This window comes from Oryx dammah, unplaced genomic scaffold, assembly GCF_014754425.2.
Source record: "Oryx dammah isolate SB20612 unplaced genomic scaffold, SCBI_Odam_1.1 HiC_scaffold_25, whole genome shotgun sequence".
Lineage (NCBI taxonomy): Eukaryota > Metazoa > Chordata > Mammalia > Artiodactyla > Bovidae > Oryx > Oryx dammah.
In genome coordinates, this window is record NW_024070209.1 from 18747133 (window position 1) to 18771902 (window position 24770).

Genomic DNA, 24770 nt, shown 5'->3' on the forward strand with positions numbered 1-24770 from the left:
AAACCACCAAATCAGGTCCAGCCTGGACCTAACAAATCAGGGCCTGTGAGCAGGTTTTATAAGGCCTTGGAGGACTCAGATATGATAGAAAAGTTTGGAATCACTAGTTGATACTCAGGCCTGTTCTTCTGTAAATGAAAATGGTTTCAAGTAAACTCTTTTTTATTTCAGTGAATTGTTGAACCTTTCAAAATTCTTAAGTGTCTAGTTCTTGCCATGTCTGAGTACATGCATGCTAAGTTGCTTCAGTCGTGTCTGACATGGACTGTAGACCATGTCACTTTGTGACCCCATGGACTGTAGCCTGCCATGCTCCTCTGTCCAAGGGATTTTTTAGGCAAGAACACTGGAGTAAGTTGCAGCGCCCTCCTCCAGGGGAACTTCCCAACCCAGGGATCGAACCCATTGCTCCTGTGGCTCCTACATTGCCTGCAGATTCTTTACCACTGAGCTACTGGGGGAGGTCTTGAAATTTAACTAAGAAAGCTAAAGCTGAAGTAACTTTATTTCTGGGGACGGTAGGAAGACCTGGGCTTTGGATTCACAGGACTGCATTTGAAGCCTGGCTCTGCCGTTCCTGGATGCATAACCTTGGGCAGTTAATGCACAGTGGAAGCTGAATTCATACTCTCTTCTCTATCACTTTTCACTTCTCTCAAATCTGTCTTTTTTAAGGTTCACTTCTTGAAAAACTGGTAACTTTGGGATTGCCATTGATCACTCTGAGAGAAATATTCCAACTTAGAAAAACATATTTCATGTATTTTATTTTGGTGTAAATAAGGCTGTTTATTGGGCTTCCCTGGTGGCTCAGATGGTAAAGAATCTGCCTGCAATGCCAGAGACTTGGGTTCAGTCCCTGGGTTGGGAAGATCCCCTGGAGGAGAGCATGGCAGCCCACTCCAGTGTTCTTGCCTGGAGAACCCCATGGACAGAGGAGCCTGGCGGGCTACAGTCCGTAGGTTCACAAAAAGACACAAGACTGAGCAACTAAGCACAGCACAGCACAAGGCTGTTTATTAGTATTTAGTATTGCCGATGTTGGGTAACCTTATTATAAAAATCAGTTAATAACATGGCAGGACTTGGCCAAGAAAAGTGTTTGATGCAGCTTTCTGTCATATGTTGGAAAAAGAGGTTTCTTAAGAATTATTTCTTTTAAAAGTTGGCTAATTATTGTTAGCCAGATGAAGTTAGGAATATATTCCTGATATTTGGGGTTAACAAATGTATCATTCTTCTCAGTTTTGTTTCATGTTGTAGTATCTTGTTGATCAAAGTGTCTGTATGATTGAGTTAGATAATATATTTACTCAAGTTCAGTTTCCAGCCTACATGGTTCCAGGAGTAACAGAGCAGACACGTAAGACTTAAATCAGACAGCACCTTATGACATCCATTCCTTTTGAGGGGAACAGAGTGAAGGGGAAATGAATAAAGAATGAAGGTGCTTTAACTTTTTCACTTCCTGTGACATGTTTCATATAAATGATTCAACACTCATGGATTAAAGAGCAACAGTTATTAAAGTATAATTTAGCTGATGGAAAGTGAAAGAAGCCCTTTCATTTCAGCCAGTGCCCATCAGCTTGCACAAATCTGTAGTCAGCAGCATTTGTGAGGAAAAAGCAGAGCTTTCGAGTTTGGTGGGGGAGTAAACTTCTCCCCCTTTCAAATGGCTGTAAAACATGTTTCCCAGCCCTGCAAAGGGAGTGACTCTCGGGCATTAATGTCAGTGCAGGAACCGGATCGTTGTGTCCCAGGACATGCTGTGTTGTGTTGCAGTGAACTGAATGCACTGTCTACCTGGGTTGAGGAGAGAGAAGTCAATAATGCACCCCCGCTAATCATCTCTTACAAAAAAAAAATGTTCCCTTCTGTTTAGAAATGTACGTCCCAGAACCAACCAATATACCCATTGAGAAGACAAATCATCGGGAGATTGACATGGAGGTCCCCCTGTGGCCCACACCTAGTGAAAACGACATTATCCATCTCCCCAGAGGTAAGTGCCGAAGTCAGCAGATACGAGTTTATTTCACTGCAGGTGCTCAGTTAATGCACAGTGGAAGCTGAGTTCATCCTCTCTCATCACTTTTCACTTCTCTCAAATCTGTCATGTGTATGATTTACTTTTTTTTTTTTTTTTTAAATTTTCAAAACTTCTTTTGAGTAACCTATTAAATCACATGTCCAAGTAATCTCAACCAACCAGTCCAGGAAAGACCTGCTTGGCTGTAACATATTTAACAGCCTGGGATGATGAAGTAAGTCTTCAGATAAAATGCCCCTTTTCCGGCCCCACATGCTCAGAAACTTAGTGATGATGGAAAGAAATATGTTCCTGGTCATAAAAGCGTGGTATCTGGAATTTCTAAGCCATCTCTCAAATGTATGTATGTGAATAAACTTTGTAAGCAGAGTAATAATAAATTATTCACCTGCCCCTGTGGACCCTCTATCAAGCATTTATGCATTAAGATTGCCCTCTGCCTCCGGGCAGTTTTCACTCTGAGAGTCCAGTTTATTACTGATATGTTGGTTTTCCCACTCATCAGGCTTTTCCATGCTTCTTTTTTTCCTGCTCTGCCCTTTTAGTTGTATGCAATAGAGATGTTATGCTGCCTCTCAACAGCTAAGTGGCAAAGCAGGGCCAAGTTCCTGTCAGTCTTAACCTTCTATCTCGAAGTAGGTCTCTTGATCAAAATAGTGTAAGCTTGCTCTTAGCCATGACTCGGTACTGCCTCCTGTCTATTCCAAGGACATTTTCAAAACCGTTGTTAAGACAGTTTTTGTTATTTCTTTTGGAAGAACTGAATTCATTGCTTGAGAGATTAACGATCGCTTACTTTAGATGTTGTCTAAGTGTTATGCTTGGACCCAGCCAGATGACCAGAGAGCCAAATTCCTGGGCCCATGTTTTGGCTCCTTATCTAACTGCTGACTGAAGGCCGCTTTCCCATTATGTGTACAGTCATTCAGTCAGTAAATATTAGTGCCTGCTCGGTGCCACATACTGTTCTGGGCGCTGAGTTTTGGCCACAAGAATAGCCCTTACTTATTATGTTGAGGACTCTGAATTACATAGTAGTTGTGCTATAAAGACCCTTAGGAGAAATCTCGTGTGTTGATACCAAGGAAATCTATGCTTCTAAGCAACTGCTTTGTTTTCATCTTAAAGACAGTGTGAATCTTATTGGTGATGCTTGTTTCCATTTTTGCTTTGGCTGCTAGAAAGCTTAAAGCTCAATTTTATGGCCTGCTTTTAGGCCATAAAACAATTTAAAGACTAAATTTTTTTTTTAACAGATCTCAATTGAAGCTTCATTTTTCTTTCCCCAAGCCTCAATTTACTTTATAATCTTATGTCATATATTCCTAAAAATACTTCCAATATCATTTATATTGTGGGAAGCTACAAGTTCATTCTTCATTATGTATTTGCACCCTGAATTCATCAATAGAATGTTTTATCTTTTTTGCATTTTTTTGATGCTGATAAACACGTTTGCTTTTTTCCCACCTCCTATAAAGTATTACCATTTATGGTAGCTAAAATGACTAGAAAGGGTCTCTTCTTTCCATCCCCCCACAAACACATAGAAGTATACTAATAAAAATCTGAGTTTTAAATTAAAGACAGTATTATCACAAAGCTGTGCTGCTTCATGAGCTGAGTCTTCAAAATAGTTCAAAATCAGGTCCTTTTGATTGTATGTGTTCCGCACCTTTCACTAACCTGGTCTTTCACTAACCTGATCCTGACTACAGTGGTTTACTTCAAACAAAATAAGGACATTTTCAGAGCGCTCCTGATTGCTGTATATTTACCTTTGTTAAAGAATGGTGATTTAAAAGAACAAAAAGACCCTTCATTTATAAGAGCAAAATTAAATGTCCATTATACAGGAAAATGATCTAACAGGCCCAGTGAATTGTTATTGTTTATGAAAACTAAAGCATTTTTGCTTAGAGCTCAGTAAACTGAAATATCAACCAACAGACCAAGCTTTTGATCCTGGCTTGGTTTTTACAAGTGCACTACTAATTAGTCTGATCTGTTACAGTAAGTGGAAGCATGCACTTTGTCCTTGCCTCCTGTTTACTAGTATAAATAAGCAGGGAGGAAAGCTGATATTTCTGTTTCAGAATCTTAGAAGGACCATAAAGGTTAACATTAATCAAAATATTTTTTAGTCATTTTTAAAGTCTATATTAAGAATCTTATTTTCTTGACTAGCTGGAATCAGTATCATCCTGCCCAGTTATTAAACCTTCTCACCCTAATATTTCCTTTTTTTACATCCATCCTAAGAGTTCTGCCCTTTCATAAGAGCTCTTTGGATCCACATTAGACTTTAATCATGTTTTAGCCTTAAAGTACTGGGAAGCGATAAAACCAAGCCACTGATCTCTGTTTGCAGTGTAATTAAGATAATCCTTAAAAATTCTGGTTTAGGTAATAAATGCTTGTAATATTTTTTTTCTCCTAGACATGGGTCACCCCCAGATAGATTACAGAGATAACACCAGGCTGAACTCAGAAGATTCTTCGGTGGACTCCATTGCCTCGGTTGTGGTTCCCATAATAATAGGCCTCTCTATCATAATAGCATTCCTGTTCATCAATCAGAAGAAACAGTGGATACCACTGCTTTGCTGGTATCGAACACCAACTAAGGTATTGTCCTGACAGTTTCAACCTCTTAAACAATCAAACTAGGAAAGCCTCCATGCTCGTGTTTCCTTAGTTGCTGGATATGTGCTCTACCAGCCGAATTTTATTTTGCTCTTCATGGCCTCAAATGTACATCAGGCTGTAGTGATCAGATATATAGTACTTGCCTGGGGCTAGATCAGTCACTGAATGAATTCTCCATCATCCATCGGTTAACGAACCTGACCCTTTTTACAAGTCCAATTTCCTGAATTTAAAGTTTTCAAATAGGAATCAATCCAAGGGTATTTGTTTAAGTCACTGTTGTTTATATTAGAGATTACAACTTGATCACTTGGTATTTCTCAATCATCCATCAACATAGAATTGGGAGAGGAAGAAAAAATCACAAGGGTAGAAGATAACACTCAGAAAAGGGTAAGAGGAGAGCTGAAAGCTCATGAAGATGTACAGAAGTCCAAAGGACAGGGAAACATGTCCAACGCAAGCAGAAAGGAGAAGGGCAGCGACAGATGGAGACATTGCATGAAATAATACCAGACAGGGTGGAGAAAGGCAGATTTCTTATTGCAGAAAGAACATGTATTTACTGTCAATACAAAGGGCTTCAATCTGCCTGTTTTAAAAAGGAGGAAGTAATTCATTTACTCAAGAAAAAAGTCATACAACCTTAAGAATTGAAAACAGCCATTTTATCATCCAGATAACCCTTTCACAGAAAATTTATCAGATGGAATAGCCTGCCTCTGATTTTTTCCAACAAATACATGAATTGCTGCTGGGTTGGGATACAGGGCTGTAGAGGACAGTCCCCACCTGCAGAGCTGGGGAAAGTGTGTGGCTGGAGACAGAGGGACTGGCCCAAACCGGGATGCTCATTCTACAGCCTGAGTGATTCAAAATGGTCCATTTATCTTAACAGCTGCCTACCTGGTACCTTCTATTCATCCTTCAACTCTCTTAAGCACTGATCTGTACTTCAAGGATTTGAAAATAATTATGTCACTTCAGTATTTTTTCAGTTCCTTTATCTCCTCGTTTGACATAACTTATTGGCATTTTACCTTTAAACACAATCTTTCAGTATCCCAGTATAGTTGGTAGGACTTCCCCAATAGTTCAGTGGTTAAAGTTCTCTGTTTCCACTACAGGAGGCACAGGTTCGATCCCTGATCAGGGAACTAAGATCCGTGTGCCATGCAGCATGCCCCAACCCCCTCAAAAAGAACAGGCTGTTACCCCATGTAGCCCGCTCATCCATGTACTGTGATGCTATTATCTCACTTGAATGAGGCCTAGATATCTGTTGATTCAAGATACATAACACAGCTAATTCTTTATGGTTTTTTTTTCCCCCTTCTCCCGAAATAGCCTTCTTCTTTAAATAATCAGCTGGTATCTGTGGACTACAAGAAAGGAACCCGGGTCCAGGTGGACGGTTCCCAGAGAATGCTGAGAATCGCAGAACCGGACGCGAGATTCAGTGGCTTCTACAGCATGCAGAAACAGAACCACCTACAGGCAGACAATTTCTACCAAACAGTGTGAAGACAGGCGGCGCCAACGAGGTTCTGAAAGACAGAAAAACGACTCAGTCTGCTTTTAAAAAAGTAAACTCGAATTCGTGCACTTGCTTAGTGGATTGTATTGGATTGTGACTTGATGTACAGCGCTGAGGACTTCCTGGGCTGGGCTCTGGCGGCAGCGGCATGCAGAGCAAGCATTCCCACTCCTCCTCAAGATGACTGACCAAGTGGTGTCTCAGAACCAAAGGTTTCAAAGTTGCTAAGATGTATTTGCTTGTAATGTAGCTGTAGAGAAACTTGGGGGTGGGGACAGTGAGTTTGGTTGGGGAGAATGGGTGGGAGGGGGGTGGTGGTGGAAAGACACAGTTGGTCAGCTCTGCTTGGGGAGAAGTCCAGTCCAGTGGCCCAGAGGATATCTTTTCCTGTTGCTCGGAAGACTGCACTGGTTGCTGCAAAGCTCAGGCCTGAGCGAGCAGGAAAACAGGCCTTGCGATCCTTCTGCCTGTAACCACCTTAGACTACCAGACAAGAGCACCAGACCCTTTTGATAGCCATCCCAGGCCTCAAGCCACACGCTTCTTTTCTATACAGTCACAGCTGCAGTAGGCGGCGAGGAAGCAGGAGGCGTGGGGTAGCCACGTTTCTCTAAAGCGGGTGATTAAGGATCTACACAGTTATACTTTTTGCTGCTTTCTTTTTTCTTCCGAGCCAATCAACCAGTTCCTAGCAGAGTCAGCAGATGATCAGGACCCGAGTCGTTTCTTGACGTGAGCACTGGAGCTTTTCTGCCGGCCACGTGGCAGGAAGGAGGAGAGGGTGAGGTCACCAGGCATTTCCAGGGCTACACTTCCTTGTCGCTTTCTTCTGTTCTGTTGTTGGTTGTTCATAGTTTTCATTGAAGCTCTAGCTTAAAAAGAAACTTTTTTTAAAAAAAAAAGACTGTTCGGGGATATTTTTTTTTCCTTATTATATACTGAATCTACAAAATAGAAACTACTTCATTTTAATTGTATATTATTCAAGCACCTTGGTTGAAGCTCAAAAAAAAAATTATGCCTCTTTAAACTCTAGCAATTATAGGAATATTTATGTAACTCTTATGCTTCAGAAAAACAAAAGTATTTGTGTGCGTGTGTATATAATATATATATGCATATATATTTATACACATACAATTTTATGTTTTCCTGTTGAATGTATTTTTATGAGATTTTAACCAGAACAAAAACAAACAGGCATTCCATCACAAATTTTTGACTAACACAAAATCTCATTCTACCTGCAGTTTAATTGGGAAGAGAAATGTGTGTGTGAGTGTGAGTGTATGTGTGTGTATGCACACGCCTTGAGCAGTCAGCCCCATACCTGCCATGGAGAAGGTATTCCTTTATTAAATTCTTCCTCATTTGGATTTGCTTTCAGTTTTCAATTCGCTCACTGGCCAGAGACATCGATGGCAGTTTTAGCTGCATCACTAATCAGCTCCTGGATTTTTTTTTCTTCTTTCAAACAACTGTTTGAAACAACTACTGGAATATTGTCCATAAGAAGCTGGAAGTTTGTTGTAGTTTGCCTCAGATATAACTGACTGTATACTATAGTGTTAAACTTATCAAACAGCTCTTAGCACTTTTATACTAATTACCCATTTGTTGCATTGATTTTTTTTTCTTTTAAAAATGCTTGTTGTGAAAGACACAGATACCCAGTATGCTTAATGTGAAAAGAAAACGTGTTCTGTTTTGTAAAGGAACTTTCAAGTATTGTTGTAAATACTTGGACAGAGGTTGCTGAACTTTAAAAAAAATTAATTTATTATTATAATGACCTAATTTATTAATCTGAAGATTAACCATTTCTTTTGTCTTAGAATATCAAAAAAAAAAAAGGAAAAGAAAAAGGTGTTCTAGCTGTTTGCATCAAAGAAAAAAAAGATTTATTATCAAGGGGCAATATTTTTATCTATCTCCAAAATAAATTTGTTAATGATATGCTACCAAAATAGATTTACATCAGCCTGATTAGTATAAATTTTTGTTGACAATTAACCATTCCTGGCATAAAAAGTCTATCAAAAAATTGTAAATGCTTGCTTTTTGTTTTTTTCAATCATGGCCATATTATGAAAATACTAACAGGATATAGGACAAGGTGTAAATTTTTTTATTATTTTAAAGATTTGATTTATCCTGAGTGCTGTATCTATTACTCTTTTACTTTGGTTCCTGTTGTGCTCTGTAAAAGAAAAATATAATTTCCTGAAGAATAAAATAGATATATGGCACTTGGAGTGCACTGTAGTTCTACAGTTTGTTTTCTTCAAAAAACAAGGCTGTAAGAGGATTACCTGCAACTTGATTCTTGGCAGCAAATAAACACTTTGAATCCAAATCCCATGATGTCGCTTTCAGAAAGAGTCTGTCTGAGGTGTGAAAGATGACTCATCCTTTTATGTTAAGGTTGACAGTTCCACGAGTCTCCAGCATCACAAACAGCCCCAGTGCTTTGCTCAGAAGGCAAGCCTTTCCCAAGGAATCCTTGTGAGACAAAAAAGAGGCCTCCCCCGACCCCAGTGCCCACCACCAAGTGTACAGCCCAAGGAGGCTGCTGTGAGGGAAAGTTAAAACCTACCTGTTGTCAGTCACCAATCAAATATGCCCATCTCATCATTAGTGTCATTCATCATATGTAGGAAAAGAGCTGCAGTGGGAAACTCTAGGGTTTACTGCTGAGGAATAATGAGGTTACCAAGCAAAATCAGGGAATCCTCATTAAAAACGGCCTTTGAGTTGATCAGAAAAAACACCATTCTTTTCATACAGTTCAGATGCATCAACTTAAGAAGGAACTATAAACAGACTGTTGTTGAGTGGCTTCAGAAGACAGCTCTTTTGCTATTTAGTCTGCCCTCTTGTATAAGACAATTTTATTGGTAAGAATCTTCATCAGTTCAAGAGCATGGGACAAGTTGTTCACAGTCACTATGAAGACATGAATAAAACAAGGAACCATCTCCACCTACACAAAGCCCTAGAGAAAGGCTGACATGCTATGCTGGCACCAAACTCCAAACTGACCTGTTGCCGTCTTCATGTTTTACTGAGCAGAGTGAGGAACACAGTGGCCTCTGTACACTCAACAGATGTTTTAAGTGGGATCTGAAGTATCTGATGGCTAATCAGACTCTACTTACATTCACGCTGGTGATGGGAAGAGGCTGTCAGGAATGCTTCACAGACCCAGGAAAAGACGAGACTTCTGTCATTCCACAGGAGCTTATCACTATCTGAAAAATGCCCCTCTCCCCCCACGACACCCCACTAGGCATGAGGCTATTACAAGCTCATGCTCTGGAATAAGACAGTGTGTGGAATAGCAAGGGGGGGGAATCCAGCATGCTTCAGGGAAGAAAAGTTTAAAAAAAAACTCAGAATTCTCAAATGTATGCTACTTTTTTTCCAACATTTATTAAATGGAGTTGACTTGACTGGACCTGGCAAAGGTGTTTCATGACTAGGGATGGATCCATGAGTAGCTGTTCCTAGAATTAGTGCTTTAGGAAAACACAGGCATGAATAAAATAGAGGGAACGGGACTGCTGCAGCATATGGTTTAAGCACCTTAAAAGATACCAAGGACACTTTTAAGGACACTTCTTCACAGACATGTGAAATGAAACATGGAAACCTCTAAGGTTGAACAAGACAAGATTCTGAAAGTGAATGTCACAGCTTAACGGTTAAAAGTTGAACAATGGTGAGACGCGCAGCAAGCCCTAAAATTGACCATCTCCAGGTGTTTTGATTTTGACAAAGTATTAAGCCAAGATAATGTATATTATGGTTTCCCTTCTTCCAAAAACCCCAGGTTTCAGTCTCTCTGGAAAATACTGGTAGGTAATGTTTATACTGACAGTTCTCTTATTAAAAAAAAAAAAAATCAGTGTTGGTTCTTGCCATCACCGAAGAACAGCTACAGTATAAATCTCAATGCTTTAATCTAGCTCTTGAGTGAGTGCAGTTTAGATCTAGAAAGCCGTAAAAACTCAGATGTTCTGTCCGTTAATGAAAAATATAGCTGCGTGTGCACAGTGAACATCACTCCCCCATACTCTACAGAGCCAGAGAAGAGTTCATAATTGTTAGTATTTAACAAAAAAAAAAAACTCTAGAATCCAAAATAGTGCCATGGTTCTCTCAGTTCAAGATACAAAGATTTAGAGAAGGCATGATCTAGTAATACTGAATCACAAACCCAAGTTCAAGTGTCCTGAGTTTCCAACAGCAGGAAGGTAATAGTAGCCAGCTTTCAGAATAATGCTATAGGAATTGTAGCTTGTTGCCCACGAAGGATAAAGCTGTTCCTGAAGTGATGCTGCCCTATGTAGGACACAGAACTAGAGGAGGAGGAAGAAAAAAAACTTTTGAATAGAAATGCGTATTTTGTATACATTACATAAGATGTATATATATATTTATATACATTTATATGTATATGCATTTTATATACATTCTATATGTATATAAAAAAACACCATTAAACAAAACTAAACATTAATAGGTATCTATAGTAGCATTTTTTTTAAAGGTATCAAAGGCTATACCCAACAATGAAGAGTTTTCTCAAGACACACTGATTAGAATTGTCCAGAAATGAGATGCCAAGAGGTCATGTCTCTCAGGGTACTAGTTAGAGATACAAACCTATAATAGTCTTGTTGGAGGCTTGTAACACAGCAGACGGCTCACTGGTGAAGCCAAAGAAGGAAGCAAGTTTCTGCATACCACTTTCTTCCTATCTTGGATCAGCACAGTGGCAGCCAGAGCTACACTAGCCTTTGGTACAGCTGTTGAGGGCTGGGATAGAGCAGGCTACAGTGGCGTGATTAAGCAGTGGTGAGAAAGAGAAGCTTAATAGCCCATAGCATCCACCCCATCTTAGGTCAAATGAGGCCACTTTTCTACCTTCTTTCACTTGTCACCTTCGCACTGAAATTAAGGTGGTATATGTAGGCAGCCAGGCTTCCCAGGTGGCTATGGGTAAAGAACCCACCTGCCAATGCAGGGAACATGAAAGACATGAGTTTGATCCCTGGGTGGGGAAGATCCCCTAGAGGAGGGCATGGCAACCCACTCCAGTATCCTTGCCTGCAGAATCCCCATGGACAGAGGCGCCTGATGGGCTACAGCCCATTGGGTCACCAAGAGTCAGACACGACCAAGCGACTAACGCACGCACACGCATACACACACAACCCATAGTCACCAGCGTTAAAAACAAGGAGAAAGTCCCACCAAGAAAGGGGATGAGGAGTTTTCCCTTGAACAGACATGACCAAGCTACTCACACACACAAACACATCGACACACAACCCATAGTCACCGGTGTTAAAAACAAGGAGAAAATCCCACCAAGAAAAGGGATGAAGAGTTCTCCCTTAAACAATACCCCCTTCCCAAGTAAAGTGTTCTACTGATCCCCAAGGAAGAGAAATCACTAACTGGCTGTGGATTTCCAGAATAGGTGGAAAGAGTATTTCGAATCACCTTCTATGCTCACCTTCCCAAGCATGTGAACACCTCTGAGTGTTACCCTCCCCTCTTCATTTTCTTGAGCTATCGAGTCACTCCTTAGTCTGAACCCCAGCTCTTTCTCCACCCAGTCCTTACAATACAAAGCCAAGACAAGACCACAACACAGGCACACAAGCAGCCTGTCAGCGGCTGGTACAGTTGACCTAGAGGTGGGCTGGCAGGTGGGGCGGGCAACTGGGTCACCGGGACAGGGGGCAGGGCAGGGTCAGAGTTACAGTCCTGGGTTTTCAGGGAAAAAAGTAAAAATCACTTACCTCCCACCCCCACCCCAGAGCGCTCTGCTCTCTGGGTCATACAATTCTCCCGTGAAGTTTGATGATAAAATAGCTAGAGAGTGTTTGGGAAGCTGGTTCTATCCCTGGCTCTCACGGCAGTACCCTAGCAACCCACTCCAATTGAAACTTAAGACATGTTCTTTATGCGCATCTCATTCCTGATTCACGTCTATAAAGAACAAACCTCAGAGCGATCCAGCTTTCATGCCAGTGCTAGCACAACACAAAAGCAGACAGAGAGGTCAGGCTTTTGTTTTCAGAAAATTGAGAATGCAGCAGGAAGAGAAAGCCCTCCATCAGAAAACACGGCTTACTTAAAAACACGATCGTGTCTATTTAGTCTTTCCTAAGCCCCCTGTTAACCCGTGATACTTATGTACTATTCACTTTGTGCTAGTTCCTCCTCTATCAAGCTATGATTGAGGAACAGTCCCGTCTGAGTTACTGAACATGTCACAAATCCCAAAACTTCTGTTCAGTTAGCAGCTCCTGATGGAGAAGACTGAGAACCCAGAGAAGAAAAGTGGGACCAGAGGAGAGGACTGCTCTCCGACTTGGACCAAGCACCACAAGGTGCAGCCTACGCTGCCCTGAAAATCTGCCACCTGGAAAACGTACTTTCAAAGAAATCATTCCATTCAAAAGCATTAGCTTTGCTGAGAATTAAGTAAGATCTTCAGTCCCTCTATTATCCAAATTTTGTTCTTTCCTCAGCAAAGTAGGTGATGTCATTAAAGTCTCACACAATCTTCTTTGCCTCATCACTGTTCCCATCCTGTGTGATCCTGACCTTTCGTAAGATCCACGGCTCATTCTTCACTGCCCTCTGTTTGTGCACATCCATTCTTTTTCTCTTTCGCCCTACTTGCCCTGTCCCTTACCCAATCCCGTCCACAGTCCCTTTGAGATGGTTAACTGATCTGAATGTTCCGGCTTTCATCTGTCCTTCTCCTTCTATTGTCCCCAAGATGGCAGAGGCCACCTTTCTCAAATCCTCCCAGTGTCAATACCCAAGACTCACATAATTATGGCAATATCTCCATAATATTTCCTCCACTGCCTTCCTCGATGTTTATAATTTAGCTATAAAAATTATTTCCAGCCCAGGACCTCAAAAACTAAATTTTATATAACCATGCTTTATTATGTTGGGAGCATAAATAAGTAAGTTACATATCTATCCTCATGCTGCAAAATACAATAAAGAAAAGTTGCACATTTAGAAGTTACTTTTTAATCTATTAGCAAGATGATACATTTATTGACTAATCAAAACTTCCCAACTACTGCACATACACTATTCTAAAACTCACCTTTTTACTCCAATATGAAGTAAAAATCTTAAAAAAAAAAAAAAAACTCACCTTTCAGTATATAGTCTGTTAACAAGCTTGGAACTTTTTCACTATCCTCTTTCATGGCACGAAGAACTATAAAATAAAAGGAAAAAGAAAACAATGATTTCAAATTCAGACAATATCATTCTAGCCTTAGTCTTAATTACATGGTATAACCAATTCATGCAAATTGATTATCTTCTGGATGAAAGACTACAACTGCAAATGGACAAGAATTTATTATAGCTGAATAAGTCCTCATTCAGGTAAGAACATTACAGCTACCTGAGAGCTATTCCCTTGATTTAAAATTTCTAAACAGTGAGGCAGCAAAGAGGAACTGGGTTTATTACACAGAGGCTCGGTTTTGTCTTCATAAATACTGGCAAGCAAGTTACCAAAATGTGTGCTTCTATGAGCTCTGGGAAGGAGAACCTCAGTGCTGCGGTCTCCTGAGCTGGAGAAACTCTTAGAAAAATGAAGAGTTAGCTGCACTCTACAAGGAGCATTATCTGTCAGCCTTCTCAGAAACTTTTAAAGAAAAGAATAAAATGAAGAACAGACTTCCATAAAGCCAGCACCCTGCCAGGCTGCCTGCTCCTTAAAATGGCAGAGGGACCTGGGTGAGTCAGCGTTATTCTAAAGAGAATCCTTGACAATTTGATCTCTGAGCAAAGACATAACAGAAGACACAGATACTATCAGAGTGGATAAACAGCATCTAGACCACCTGGGTTCAGATAAACCCACGAAGAAAACTGTCCTTTCACAGTGACTGCCAGCTCAGACCCTCTCCGGAGCATCCTCACTGTTCTCCCCCAGATGGACGACAAGACAGCCCAGCGCAACTGGCAAGTCAGCCTTCCTGGGTTTAAAGCCTGGCTCGGCCACTTCCTAGCAGTGGGACTGTGTGTGAGCAAGTGACTTCACCACCCAGTTCCTCATCTGTGAAGGGAGAATAATAATTAGACTTGTCTCCCCGGGTTATTGTGAGTATGAAGTTACCAATTTAGACGGGAAGGACTTCAAGTAGTGTCTGGCACATAATACACATTATGTAAGCATGACCATCATTACCATCATAACTAACAACCTTGTAATTCTTATCACAACTATTACTGCACCTCCAATAGCTTTTATGAGGAAGGCTACATATCTAAACACCGACTGTCTCCACAGGGCTTCCCCTGCAGGATATCTACAGGTAGGAATGGCAGAGGCTCAGATTCTCCCCCAAATTTTCAAGAGACAAACTCTTTTAAACGTTCATAGTAAAGGTCATCCTTCCATCTACTATATTGATATAGTATATAGTATATTAACTTGGATACTCATTCACACACTGTATGTACGCTCGCTCATCCCAAATTCCAAGTTGTGTCAGTCTACAAAGACATCATAAGACTCTGTGCCTAGGGCATTTTGATGTGGGAATTATGTGGACTTTGGTTTGGCCAAGTATGTGCTTGTCCTTGATCTGAGAAGCTGAGATTTCTCAGTATTCCTGGCTTCTAGGTAGTATTTCTGTTCCCTTCTTAGAGAAATAACTTATGTTCAGTATTTCTGTTTTCAGTCATATTTTAGACTTATTTTCAGTTCTACATAAAATCACACACCAAAGCCAGCATTATTAAAAAGCACAGTAGACTGGGAATTACAAGAGGTGGCTCTGTAATTAGCCACTTTCCTAGTGGAAGCACAAAGTCTTAACCACTGGACCACCAGGGAGTCCCTGCTATGTGGCCTTGAACACTTGTAACTTCTTCCTGAAACACAGAGGACTGGCCGCCCACTTAATCCGTGAATTCTTTTAGACAGACTGGCATCAAATAAGCTTGAAATGTTTTGAAGTTTTGTTCAAAGGAAAGAATATGTCAATCCTAAAATTCCAATAAAAAATTCATTAATTCTTAAAGAAAAAAAAAAAAAAGCTTCAGTTAGTAGGCAGGCTGCTTGCAAATAACACACTTCTTTCCTCAAGCTCCCTCTACCTATGCCTCCATAGCCCTAAACTCCAAAATCCAGATCATCATTAATATCCACTCCTGTGATGTTCTCTCATATGGCTCCCTCTTTAATTTAGTCACCACAAACATTTATGATTAGAAAAAACCGAATAGGTGAGTAAATTCAATCCTTTCAAGAAAAACAAGGCCAAGTGATTGACTTGTACCAAATTATACATCATCTATTTATTATGAGATAAATAGAGCAAATATGTTAATCCTAATTTTTCACTGTGACCAACAGAAATGCCTGTAAATAAAAAAAAAACAGGGACAGAACCAGAATTTAGGGCTCATTTATAGCTATTATAGATACACATTATAGTGAGTGTCTCTTAAGTCTAACAAATTATTTGAAAATGCAAGGCCACTGAAGGCGGAGTGTTTTTGTCTGCTTTATTCACTGAAGTATCCCAAGTGCCCAGAACAGCATGTCCCAGGGTAGGCCTTCAGTAAATGCTTGCTTAGTGAATAAGTACTTAAAATATTATTATCAACTTATTTTCTACCTGTAACTACCTACCTTCGTCTCTGCGTTCCTAAGAAAGGAGTGTTTTAGGCTGCACCTCTAAGTCATTCCTACTGAGATACTGTCAGTCATATTAATATAAGATCCATGAAGCACTTATTTTACTGAATATTCTTAAATATACCATAGGTGATGGTAAATTAAGTTACATTTTTTTCCCCAAAAAAGTTCAGCTTGTAAATGTTTCAAAAGTGAAGAAAAACAGGAAAAATACAAATCAGCTCTAGAGTGAGAGTTGGATTTCATGTCACAGCCATTTACGTTTTCCTTCTCGAAAGAATAAATGATGAGATCCATCATCCGCTATCCTAAATTGACAAAATAAAACAGCAGCAACAATTAAAATAAGTGTTCAGAATCAGCAAAAGTAAATAAGGTAACAGTTTACTTTCATCTTTGCTTACTTTTTGTTAATATCTGAAGATCTTCAACAGATGGCGGTCCATTTTTTTTCTCATAAGGAATGACTGTTGTCAAGTACTGCCAAGTTAAAAAAAAAGTCACTTGAATCTGCATTCCCTTCTCTGTAAAAATGTGATATAGTTACTAGAAGGTTTGTTTTATAACATGAAACATGAGCCACTTTAACAATGAACACAGGTATCTTACTATCTCAGCCAGAGCTCATTTTTTTTGCCCACCTCTATTTCATACAAGCCCATTGTTTACATAAATATCTACTTTTTCTCCTTTCAGTTACTGAAAATTTCACAGAAGGAGGTGTGGGAGGGTGATCTGCCCAATTTGTTCATTGTTAAAGTGAAGTCTTATCTAACATTCTCCTTGCATATTTCAACACATTTTTGAAATGGTAATTTAAACGCAACTACATAACCATTCTGAATAACAAAATAGTTCCCAGCAGTTAAATGATTCTGTTTCAGACCATTTTTTCCTGGTTGAACAATACAGTCACATGGGTAACTTGACAATTTTAAAAACACATTCCAGCTTTCTCCAAAAGCTAAAAAAGAAAAACTCAAGTAATTTTAGAGATGTATTACTGTTATTTTAAATTACTGTGTAAGTAGTTATAAATGCACAAAGGTATTCAAGGAAAAGAGAAAAGTGAAAGGAGAGATGGGCCTAATGAATAATGAAAATTCATGTCTGATATCAAGACAAACTATCTGGTTCACTACTTCAAGGCTCACAAGTATCACTAATGTTCTGTAACTGTGTCCCATGACAGCATAATCTAAAAATCACTGTCCAGATTCTCTTCTGACCACTCCACCAAAAAAAATGTACAGCTCAATGTATTCTGCATGTGTTTATCTAGAGATTTACTAGTTTGTTTTTTTAACTTGGAATCTCCAGGTGCACCCATTATTTAGCCCCAGTCCTGACTCTCAGCTCTATTCCTAATCCTCTTTGAGCAATTTTATCCCATGCATAATCAAAAAAACAAAATAGAAGTGCTTAACAATAACTGTTTACAATGAATTAGTCAATATTTAAGAAACTTAATTTCCACCATCTTTTTGGTGTAGGCCTCTCCAAGGTGATGCCCGGGTTGTATAACAGAAAACGCTTCTTTGTAAAGAATACACAGGAAGCCAGAAACATGTCCTTCTGGGCCATCACTAATAGCATGCAAGTCAGGCCACTTGAAGGAGGACCAGGAAGCCACGTGTCGGCATGCATGCTGTCTGACCACACTGTCAGGCTTCCTGCCCCACTTCCACATGCTGGGTCAGTTTGGAAGGTATTCTGCTATTTTGTGGGTTTGAGAGAGGTGAGAGGCCATTAGAATAAAAAAAAAAAATCAACCATCCTTTAATGGAGTCCACTTCTGAGTTGCAAATATTAACGTGAAGAATTATTTAAAGTCAATTATTTCTCTTCTTGAGCAAAACAAAACTATCTGCAGTAAAAGCCTAGGCTCAAATGCCTTACTCTGATAAACCGCCTACAAGCTACATATACTCCGCACACTTTCCCAATCTTCACTTAAGAAGTAAAGAGTTTTCTTTTTAATGTGAAGGTTTCAATTGTGAAAGGTAATACTAACCACACTCAATATAGTTGTGTTTCCTATGCTCGTGACATTCCTTAAGTCATTATATTAAAAAAAAAAGTTAATATAACTAACACTATAAATAACATTACACATTTTACTATATATTTATATCCATGTGTGATTTTATACTAATAATCTCTCATGCCTCATTCAGGGGACAATGGAGTTGACTGACCACATGATACATCTTAAAAACAGATGAACTTCATTTAAAAGTAGGTAAATTCTAGACAGTTTGACCTAGAACTATAGTCTAAATGATACCAACATCTGGCTTTCTTTCCCCCGAGATGAGATCTTGTTTCTTTAACGTTCAGAATTACAGTAGCATATTCTAGTTATTTTCACAACTATATATTCTATGCATGCAATTCATTAAATCAATACTTTCATATCTACTTGTTTAAAAGAGTGGAAAACAGAGCTCTAAAGCATGTATTAAGAATGCATTTATTGTCCAATTTGAAAAACGCTTTTTCCTAAAGGGAAATACTATGCTTTATCAAGGCTGTAAATACAATGAACTTTCATTTCTCTCTTAAGCAATAGTCTTAGTAAATTAGTAAGACTGCCAGCTTTCAGGACCTTAACTTACACAGCATATGAAAAAGCAGAGAATGAGGAAAATAAGGATAACTGAGCACCTGTTTCTCTCCACCTGAATTTCCAAAGGTGTGGCGGAGGCCATTCTGAATGACATTTGAGATCCCTTCCATGCTGAAGCGCTAAAGGCAGCAATAAACGGCCCGGAAGAAAAGGACAGGGAAAGAAGTTCAGAGACTATTAGTAAGAACGTACCACGATGACTTATGCACCCGAGAGACAAGCAGTTAGAAAACGCCACCAACTCATTCAGATAAAGCAGACAGTATCATGCTGTTTTAAAATGCTTTTGCTTTCATTTCTTTGCAAGTCAAATGCAAAAGCAACTATGTTTATGCTACTATATGTGTGAAGATATGTCCTGAAGTAGCTGATCAATAAATCTGCTCCAATACAAACTCTGTAAGTTGTACAGGTATTTGTTTTATGCAAAATTAGCCACATGACTTTAAAGATACCTTTTGATATTGTTTACCTATATTTTTTCAAAAGTCTGAAAACTAACACTAACAGTATGCATATTTTTCCGTCTAAGTTTGCATATTTCTACTATAGGCCTGGAGAACAGTAACATAACATTTGGCAAATGGAAACGCTGTTACTCAGTGTTGGTTACGGCTTCCCACTCACTCTGCAGGCCACCTGCCACTGCCGTGGTGCAGAAAATGCGAACTGGAGGAACGCATATGCTCTCTCTTCCTGGAGAGCAGAGTGGATCCCACGTGCCAGCACGGCCCCCTAAGATTTCCACCGACTTTGCCATTCTGTTTCTAGAAAACAATTCTCGCTTCTTTCTCCCAGCAACCTCCAAGACTTCCTAGAACTTGCTGTGCGGAAAAGGGGATATTGTTTCCCTCCACTACTCATCTTGATGTGTAACCAGTCTACAAACTCGTCAGACAGTGGGAAGAGTCTGGGGCACTTCTGTGGCTGCAGAGTCAAAGGTCTGTGATGGATCTTCTTACAGCATGACTAATCAAGGGGAAAGGCATTGTGAAGCGGAAGCTCAGTCCTGATTCACCGGATGGTTCCTTCCCCTGGAATTTTATAGGGGTGAGCTGTGTCAGTAAATACATCTGAGGTGTCAACATAAAGAATATTTTACTAGGCCCTAAGGAGCAGCAAAAAAGGAAACCAAGGCAATGGTCTCTACCCTCAAGAAACGCAAAGTGCAGCTCAGTGATTCCTAAGGCATGGTCCAGGGCCAAACCCACCTCCATCCCAGGAAGCCTGAAACCCTTTCAGGAGTCAAAGAGCTCAAAATTATTTTCTTAGAAATACTAAGATATAATTCTTACTCTCACTCTCTCATGATTTAAAGTATAATATTTCAAATGATGGACTGGATGCAGAAGCAGATTTGAGAATCTAGCTGTCTTCAATGAAGTCAGGTATTAATGAGATTGGAAAAAACGCATAGCAATGCCATTTTTCTTAATCTTTTTACATAGTTATTTCTCATAAAAAATAAGCTATTTACATAAGCATGAATAATTTTCTGATTGATATTTTCCCCATTTTCCTCTTGGTTTTTTACATGGATTTTTAAAAGTCAGCTATGTATATATATACATATCCCCTCCCTAATGGACCTCCCTCCACTTCCCAATCCCCACCCCACCCCTGTAGGTCATCACAAAGCACCCAGTTGAGCTCCCCTTATTGGTATTTTTAAATGAGTTAATATGTTAAAATTTTCAGTTTTAACTTCTAATACAGTAAAAATCAATATAAACTTTATAAACAAAAGACCTTTGGAGTCTTCAGTGGATTTTAAGAGTATAAAGAAGTCCACACAACAAAAAGCTGAGAAATACCAAAAGGTTTCATCTTTGAAGAAGCTCAGTGCCTTTGTATCAATCACATACTTGATGGTGTTTCTGAAAATCCAAGTACCTTGTGTGAGTTCGTCCACCTACATCTCTCCTCTAACCCTGTCCTTCCAGGATCTACATTTCACTTTGTCTCAGTAAGCATCAAATGTCTGGTTAAGACACCCCCACTAAACATGCTGTTAACTTTGCTGGCAGCATTAACTCTTCCTTTTGATGAATTAGGTTAAAGTGAAAGGCGCTCAGTCATGTCAAAGGCGCTCAGTCATGTCTGACTCTTTGCAACCTCATGGATTATACAGTCCATGGAATTCTCCATGCCAGAATACTGGAGTGGGTAGCCGTTCCCTTCTCCAGGGAATCTTCCCAAACCAGGGATCAAACCCAGGTCTCCCCTATTGCAGGCAGATTCTTTACCAGCTGAGCCACAAAGGAAGCCCAAGAATGCTGGAGTGGGTAGCCTATCCCTTATCCAGCGGATCTTCCTGACCCAGGAATTGAACAAGGGTCTCCCACATTGCAGGCAGATTCTTCACCAACTCAGCTATCAGGGAACGTTAGTATTAACACCTCCAGATAATCATGCCTGTAGATTTCTCACACTATCATATAATTTGTTCACATTTTTTTAAACAGATTATCAAAAGAAAGGACTTAAGATCCAGCATCTATGATAAAACTTTTCAAATAAATTATGTCTATCAAATGTAGGCATATGTTCAAATGTTCCTTTCAAAAGCAACAAAGAGAAAAAATACTTAATTTTCTATATTAGTTCACTCTAATACCTATAGGCATGTTAAAGTCAGATAGAAATTCAGAAAACCTCAAGCAAGATAAACCATTTTAGATAGAAATTCAGAAAACCTCAAGCAAGATAAAACATTTTAGAATCAATGTATCAGAAAACTAAGGTATACTTCTCATTTGAACACAGCATTCTAAAAACACTATCTTGGCACTTCCCTGGTGGTCCAGTGGTTAAGAATACGCCTGCCAAGGCAGGTGACATGAGTTTGATCTCTGGCCCTGGAACTAAGATTTCACATACCACAGGACAACTAAGCCTGCATGCCCCAGAGCCCATGCTCCGCCACAAGAGAAGCCACCAGAATGAGAAGATTGCTCTTCGCAACTAGAGAAAGCCTGTGTACAGCAACAAAGACCCAACACAGCCCAAAATAAACAAATAAATGAAAGTTTAAAATAAAAACACAGTCTTTACTTTTCCAATTGGAAACCTAATTTCCATCCCTTGGTAGGAGGGGAAGGAGGGAGTTAGTTTATGCAAATTTTTAAACTCTTAAACAAAGTTAAATCTATTAAACGTCCAGTTTGGGACATTACTGAGCCATTTCAACTGCCAACAGCCTGCGTTATCTATGAAAGATGGTTTCCTGCAACCAGGTTAAGTGAAAGTGAATGAAAGTGCAACCACATGAAGTCACAGGAACTTAAGAAAATACAAAAATAACAGGTGATCCTGGCCAAAGAAGTTTATAGTAAAGGAACTCCCTGTAGAGCCCTTGCCCTCGTGGCTGATGGCAGCTGAGTCAGTAACTGTGGGCAGTTAGGCCCCAGCAGATCCTGACCAAGCAGGCAACATTGTGGCCAGTAAGGTTCTACTAGGAAAATGACAGAACAAGAAAAATCAGAACATTCGGGGGAAGTAAAAAGAAACCGTCTGAAAGATATGCCTCCCCAACTCCAGCTGCCATCAACCCTCACCTCCTCAGGAACCACTGAGTAACAATCTCTCCCTTGACTGCATGTTCAAACTCCACCTCTCTGCGAGCCCTCCCCCACTGCTGTGCATGCCTGCTCAGTCGTGTCGGACCCTTTGCGACCCCGTGGACTGCAGCCCACCAGGCTCCTCTGCCCATGGGATTCTCCAGGCAAGAATACTGGAGTGGGTTGCCATTCCCTTCTCCAGGGGATCTTCCTGACCCGGAGACTGAACTGGAGTTTCCAGTGTCTCCTCCATTAATAGGTGGATTCCCACCATTACCATCTTTAAATTCTCAAACTCTCAACCTCTCTTTCCCTGGGGTTTCCAGAAACAACTCTTCCCAGCATCATTTCTTTGATGCCGAAGGCTGCAGACACCCTTTAGATCTCTCAGAGACGTCCAGTAATTTCTCCTCCTTCTTCCCTGGGTGTCTAGATACCACACTCTCCCAGGGTCCTGCTGCCTCTGGGTTGCTTCTTCTGCGAGAAGCCTCTTTCTCTGCTCACCTCTTATATACTGGTGTCTCCCCAGAACTGCGTCGCTATCTTTCTTCTCATGCACACTCTGCTTTTCCCTCTTCAACTTCTGCCTCTGGAGATCCACCACTCCACCATACCAAAGGCTCAGAACACAGTCTGGCACAAAAGAAGTGCTTGAGAAACACTAGCTGCCTTTATTATAATCTCCTTCCTGGGTTCATGTTTAGTTGCCTATTGGACATCTGTACTTAAACATTCCAAAAAAATGCATCATACCCAAGACCAAATTCATCTTCCTCTCCTCCACCAAAAAGTGTTTTTACTAAAAGCCTATTTCTCCCTAAGCATTCTACACCTCTCTCCTTCATTTACTCATTTTTTCAAAAAATATATGGAGCCACATATTATTCCACGTATTAAGGATTCAAAGTGAACACATCAGACAAGGTCCCTCGCACCCTTGTGACCTGACATTCCAGGCTAAGAGGAGCAGGAAAAGTTAACAGAAGTAAAGGAACCAGATGATGGCAGATAATGCACACCCTGCCAACAGCTACCACAATTAGAAACTGGATGCCTACTCTACACTGAGAGTGCAGAGAAAAGTTCTCCCAGGAGGTGACATGTGAGCTGAGACATGAATTATACACCCACCCAGATGGGCTACAAAGGACAATGGACAGGAGAGCCTCTCAAAGCAAAACCAAAAGGGGTCCTGTTATCCTCTCCAGCAGGATGTGAAACCGTGGCTACTGCTTCCATTCTCCCTTCCTTCCATAAGGTGTTACTGCACTGGCCCTGTCCTCTCTCCATACATGTGTGCTCGAGGTGCTGGAAAGGGAGGGTCACTCTTTGTACCCCAAGCGGCTGCACCATCCAGAGCCGACAGGAAGGACAGACATCCCCCAAGGGCTCTGCCTGTTACAGTTCCTGTTGAAGAGACCTGCATGTCTCCCTTCAGGGAAGATAAAACACGTGCAGTGTCTATGCCACCACAAGGCAGAAATCAACGACCCGACTCTGGTTCCTCCCTTCCCGTGTCCCGACAGATCCGAGCCCCTTAAGATCTCTGAAATTCAGCTATTCTCCCATCGCTGTCACTTCCTTGACTCATTTCTTACTCGATGATAGCAACAGCCCCCAAATCAACTCCGTAGCTCTAGCTGTCTCCTTCCAATCAATGCTCATTGAAACACCAAAGTTACCCTTCCAAGAGACAAATCTGAACATGTAACCAGCAACTTAAAACCTCTCCTGGGTTTCCTACAGCCTTTAAATAAGGACCAAATGCTGTAGCGTAGCATTCAAAGCCCGCCATTCTCTGGCTTCCACTTTGCTATTCCACACCCTCTTTTTCTTGATTTACCTCCCTCCACTTCTAGCCATAATGAACAACAACCTTCAGTTCCCCAGGGGCTCCTGTCACCTCCTCCAGGGGTTGTCCACACCACCCCCTCTGATCAGTGTGCCTGTCCCCTCCTTCCCTTACCTGTCCTCAGGACTCAATTCAGACCTCTAAACCAAACTACGAGTGACAATAAAGTACAACGCCTCCACCACTGGGCAGTACCAGGCACAGAAGACTCTAAAACCACGGAAGCTGTTGTGAATATAGCAATTAGCACCCTATCCCTGGGTTTCTCCACCCTGACACTGCTGACTCTAGGGTCAGATGTGTGATTCTTTGCCGAGAGAGCAGTCCTGTGGACTGTAGGATGCGGAGTGGCATCTCTGGCCTCTACTCAGCAGGATGCCCAGGACACCACCCCCCATCCCTCCAAGTTGTGCCAATGACAAACGTTTTCAGACTTGCCTGATGTCCCCTGCGGCGGGGGGGCGGGGGGGGACCCCAAACTGGCCTGGTGGAGAATCACTGCATGTGCACGGATGGACGTCATCAGATCCCCAGCCCCCAGGCAGCATGCCCCTAGAGGAAGGGGTTTACTCCGAATCCCTGACACTCATGCCTGGCACATAGTCACAGATCAATACATGTTTGTCTCATAGCCCTAAATGAAAAGATAAAAATTTATTTGCCACTCAGATGAACCTTGAAGGAATTATGCTAAGTGAAGTCAGTCTTTCTCTAAGACAAATACTATATGATCTCACCTATATAGGAATCTTAAATAAAAACCTGAACTCACTGAAAAAAAGAG

General features: G+C 40.7%; 2 protein-coding genes across 4 annotated transcripts in view; one reads left to right on the forward strand and one right to left on the reverse strand.

Moving 5' to 3' along the window:
• The window catches only part of CRIM1 (cysteine rich transmembrane BMP regulator 1), a 208173-nt gene extending 199576 nt beyond the window's left edge, over window positions 1-8597 (forward strand). Inside the window, exons 15-17 of one of the 2 annotated variants that reach the window (XM_040224625.1) lie at window positions 1886-2005; window positions 4494-4681; window positions 6050-8597. In XM_040224625.1, coding sequence (XP_040080559.1) covers window positions 1886-2005; window positions 4494-4681; window positions 6050-6226 — 485 coding nt within the window. In that variant the 3' untranslated portion in view covers window positions 6227-8597. The remainder of the gene's footprint in view (window positions 1-1885; window positions 2006-4493; window positions 4682-6049) is intronic. The other variant, XM_040224626.1, reaches the window with a different exon arrangement.
• A 1048-nt stretch (window positions 8598-9645) lies between these two features.
• FEZ2 (fasciculation and elongation protein zeta 2) overlaps window positions 9646-24770 on the reverse strand; it is a 44241-nt gene continuing 29116 nt past the window's right edge. Inside the window, exons 6-9 of one of the 2 annotated variants that reach the window (XM_040224627.1) lie at window positions 18613-18693; window positions 16350-16425; window positions 13438-13503; window positions 9646-10600 (exon numbers count right to left, since the gene is read on the reverse strand). In XM_040224627.1, the coding sequence (XP_040080561.1) occupies window positions 10584-10600; window positions 13438-13503; window positions 16350-16425; window positions 18613-18693 (240 nt within the window). In that variant the 3' untranslated portion in view covers window positions 9646-10583. The remainder of the gene's footprint in view (window positions 10601-13437; window positions 13504-16349; window positions 16426-18612; window positions 18694-24770) is intronic. The other variant, XM_040224628.1, reaches the window with a different exon arrangement.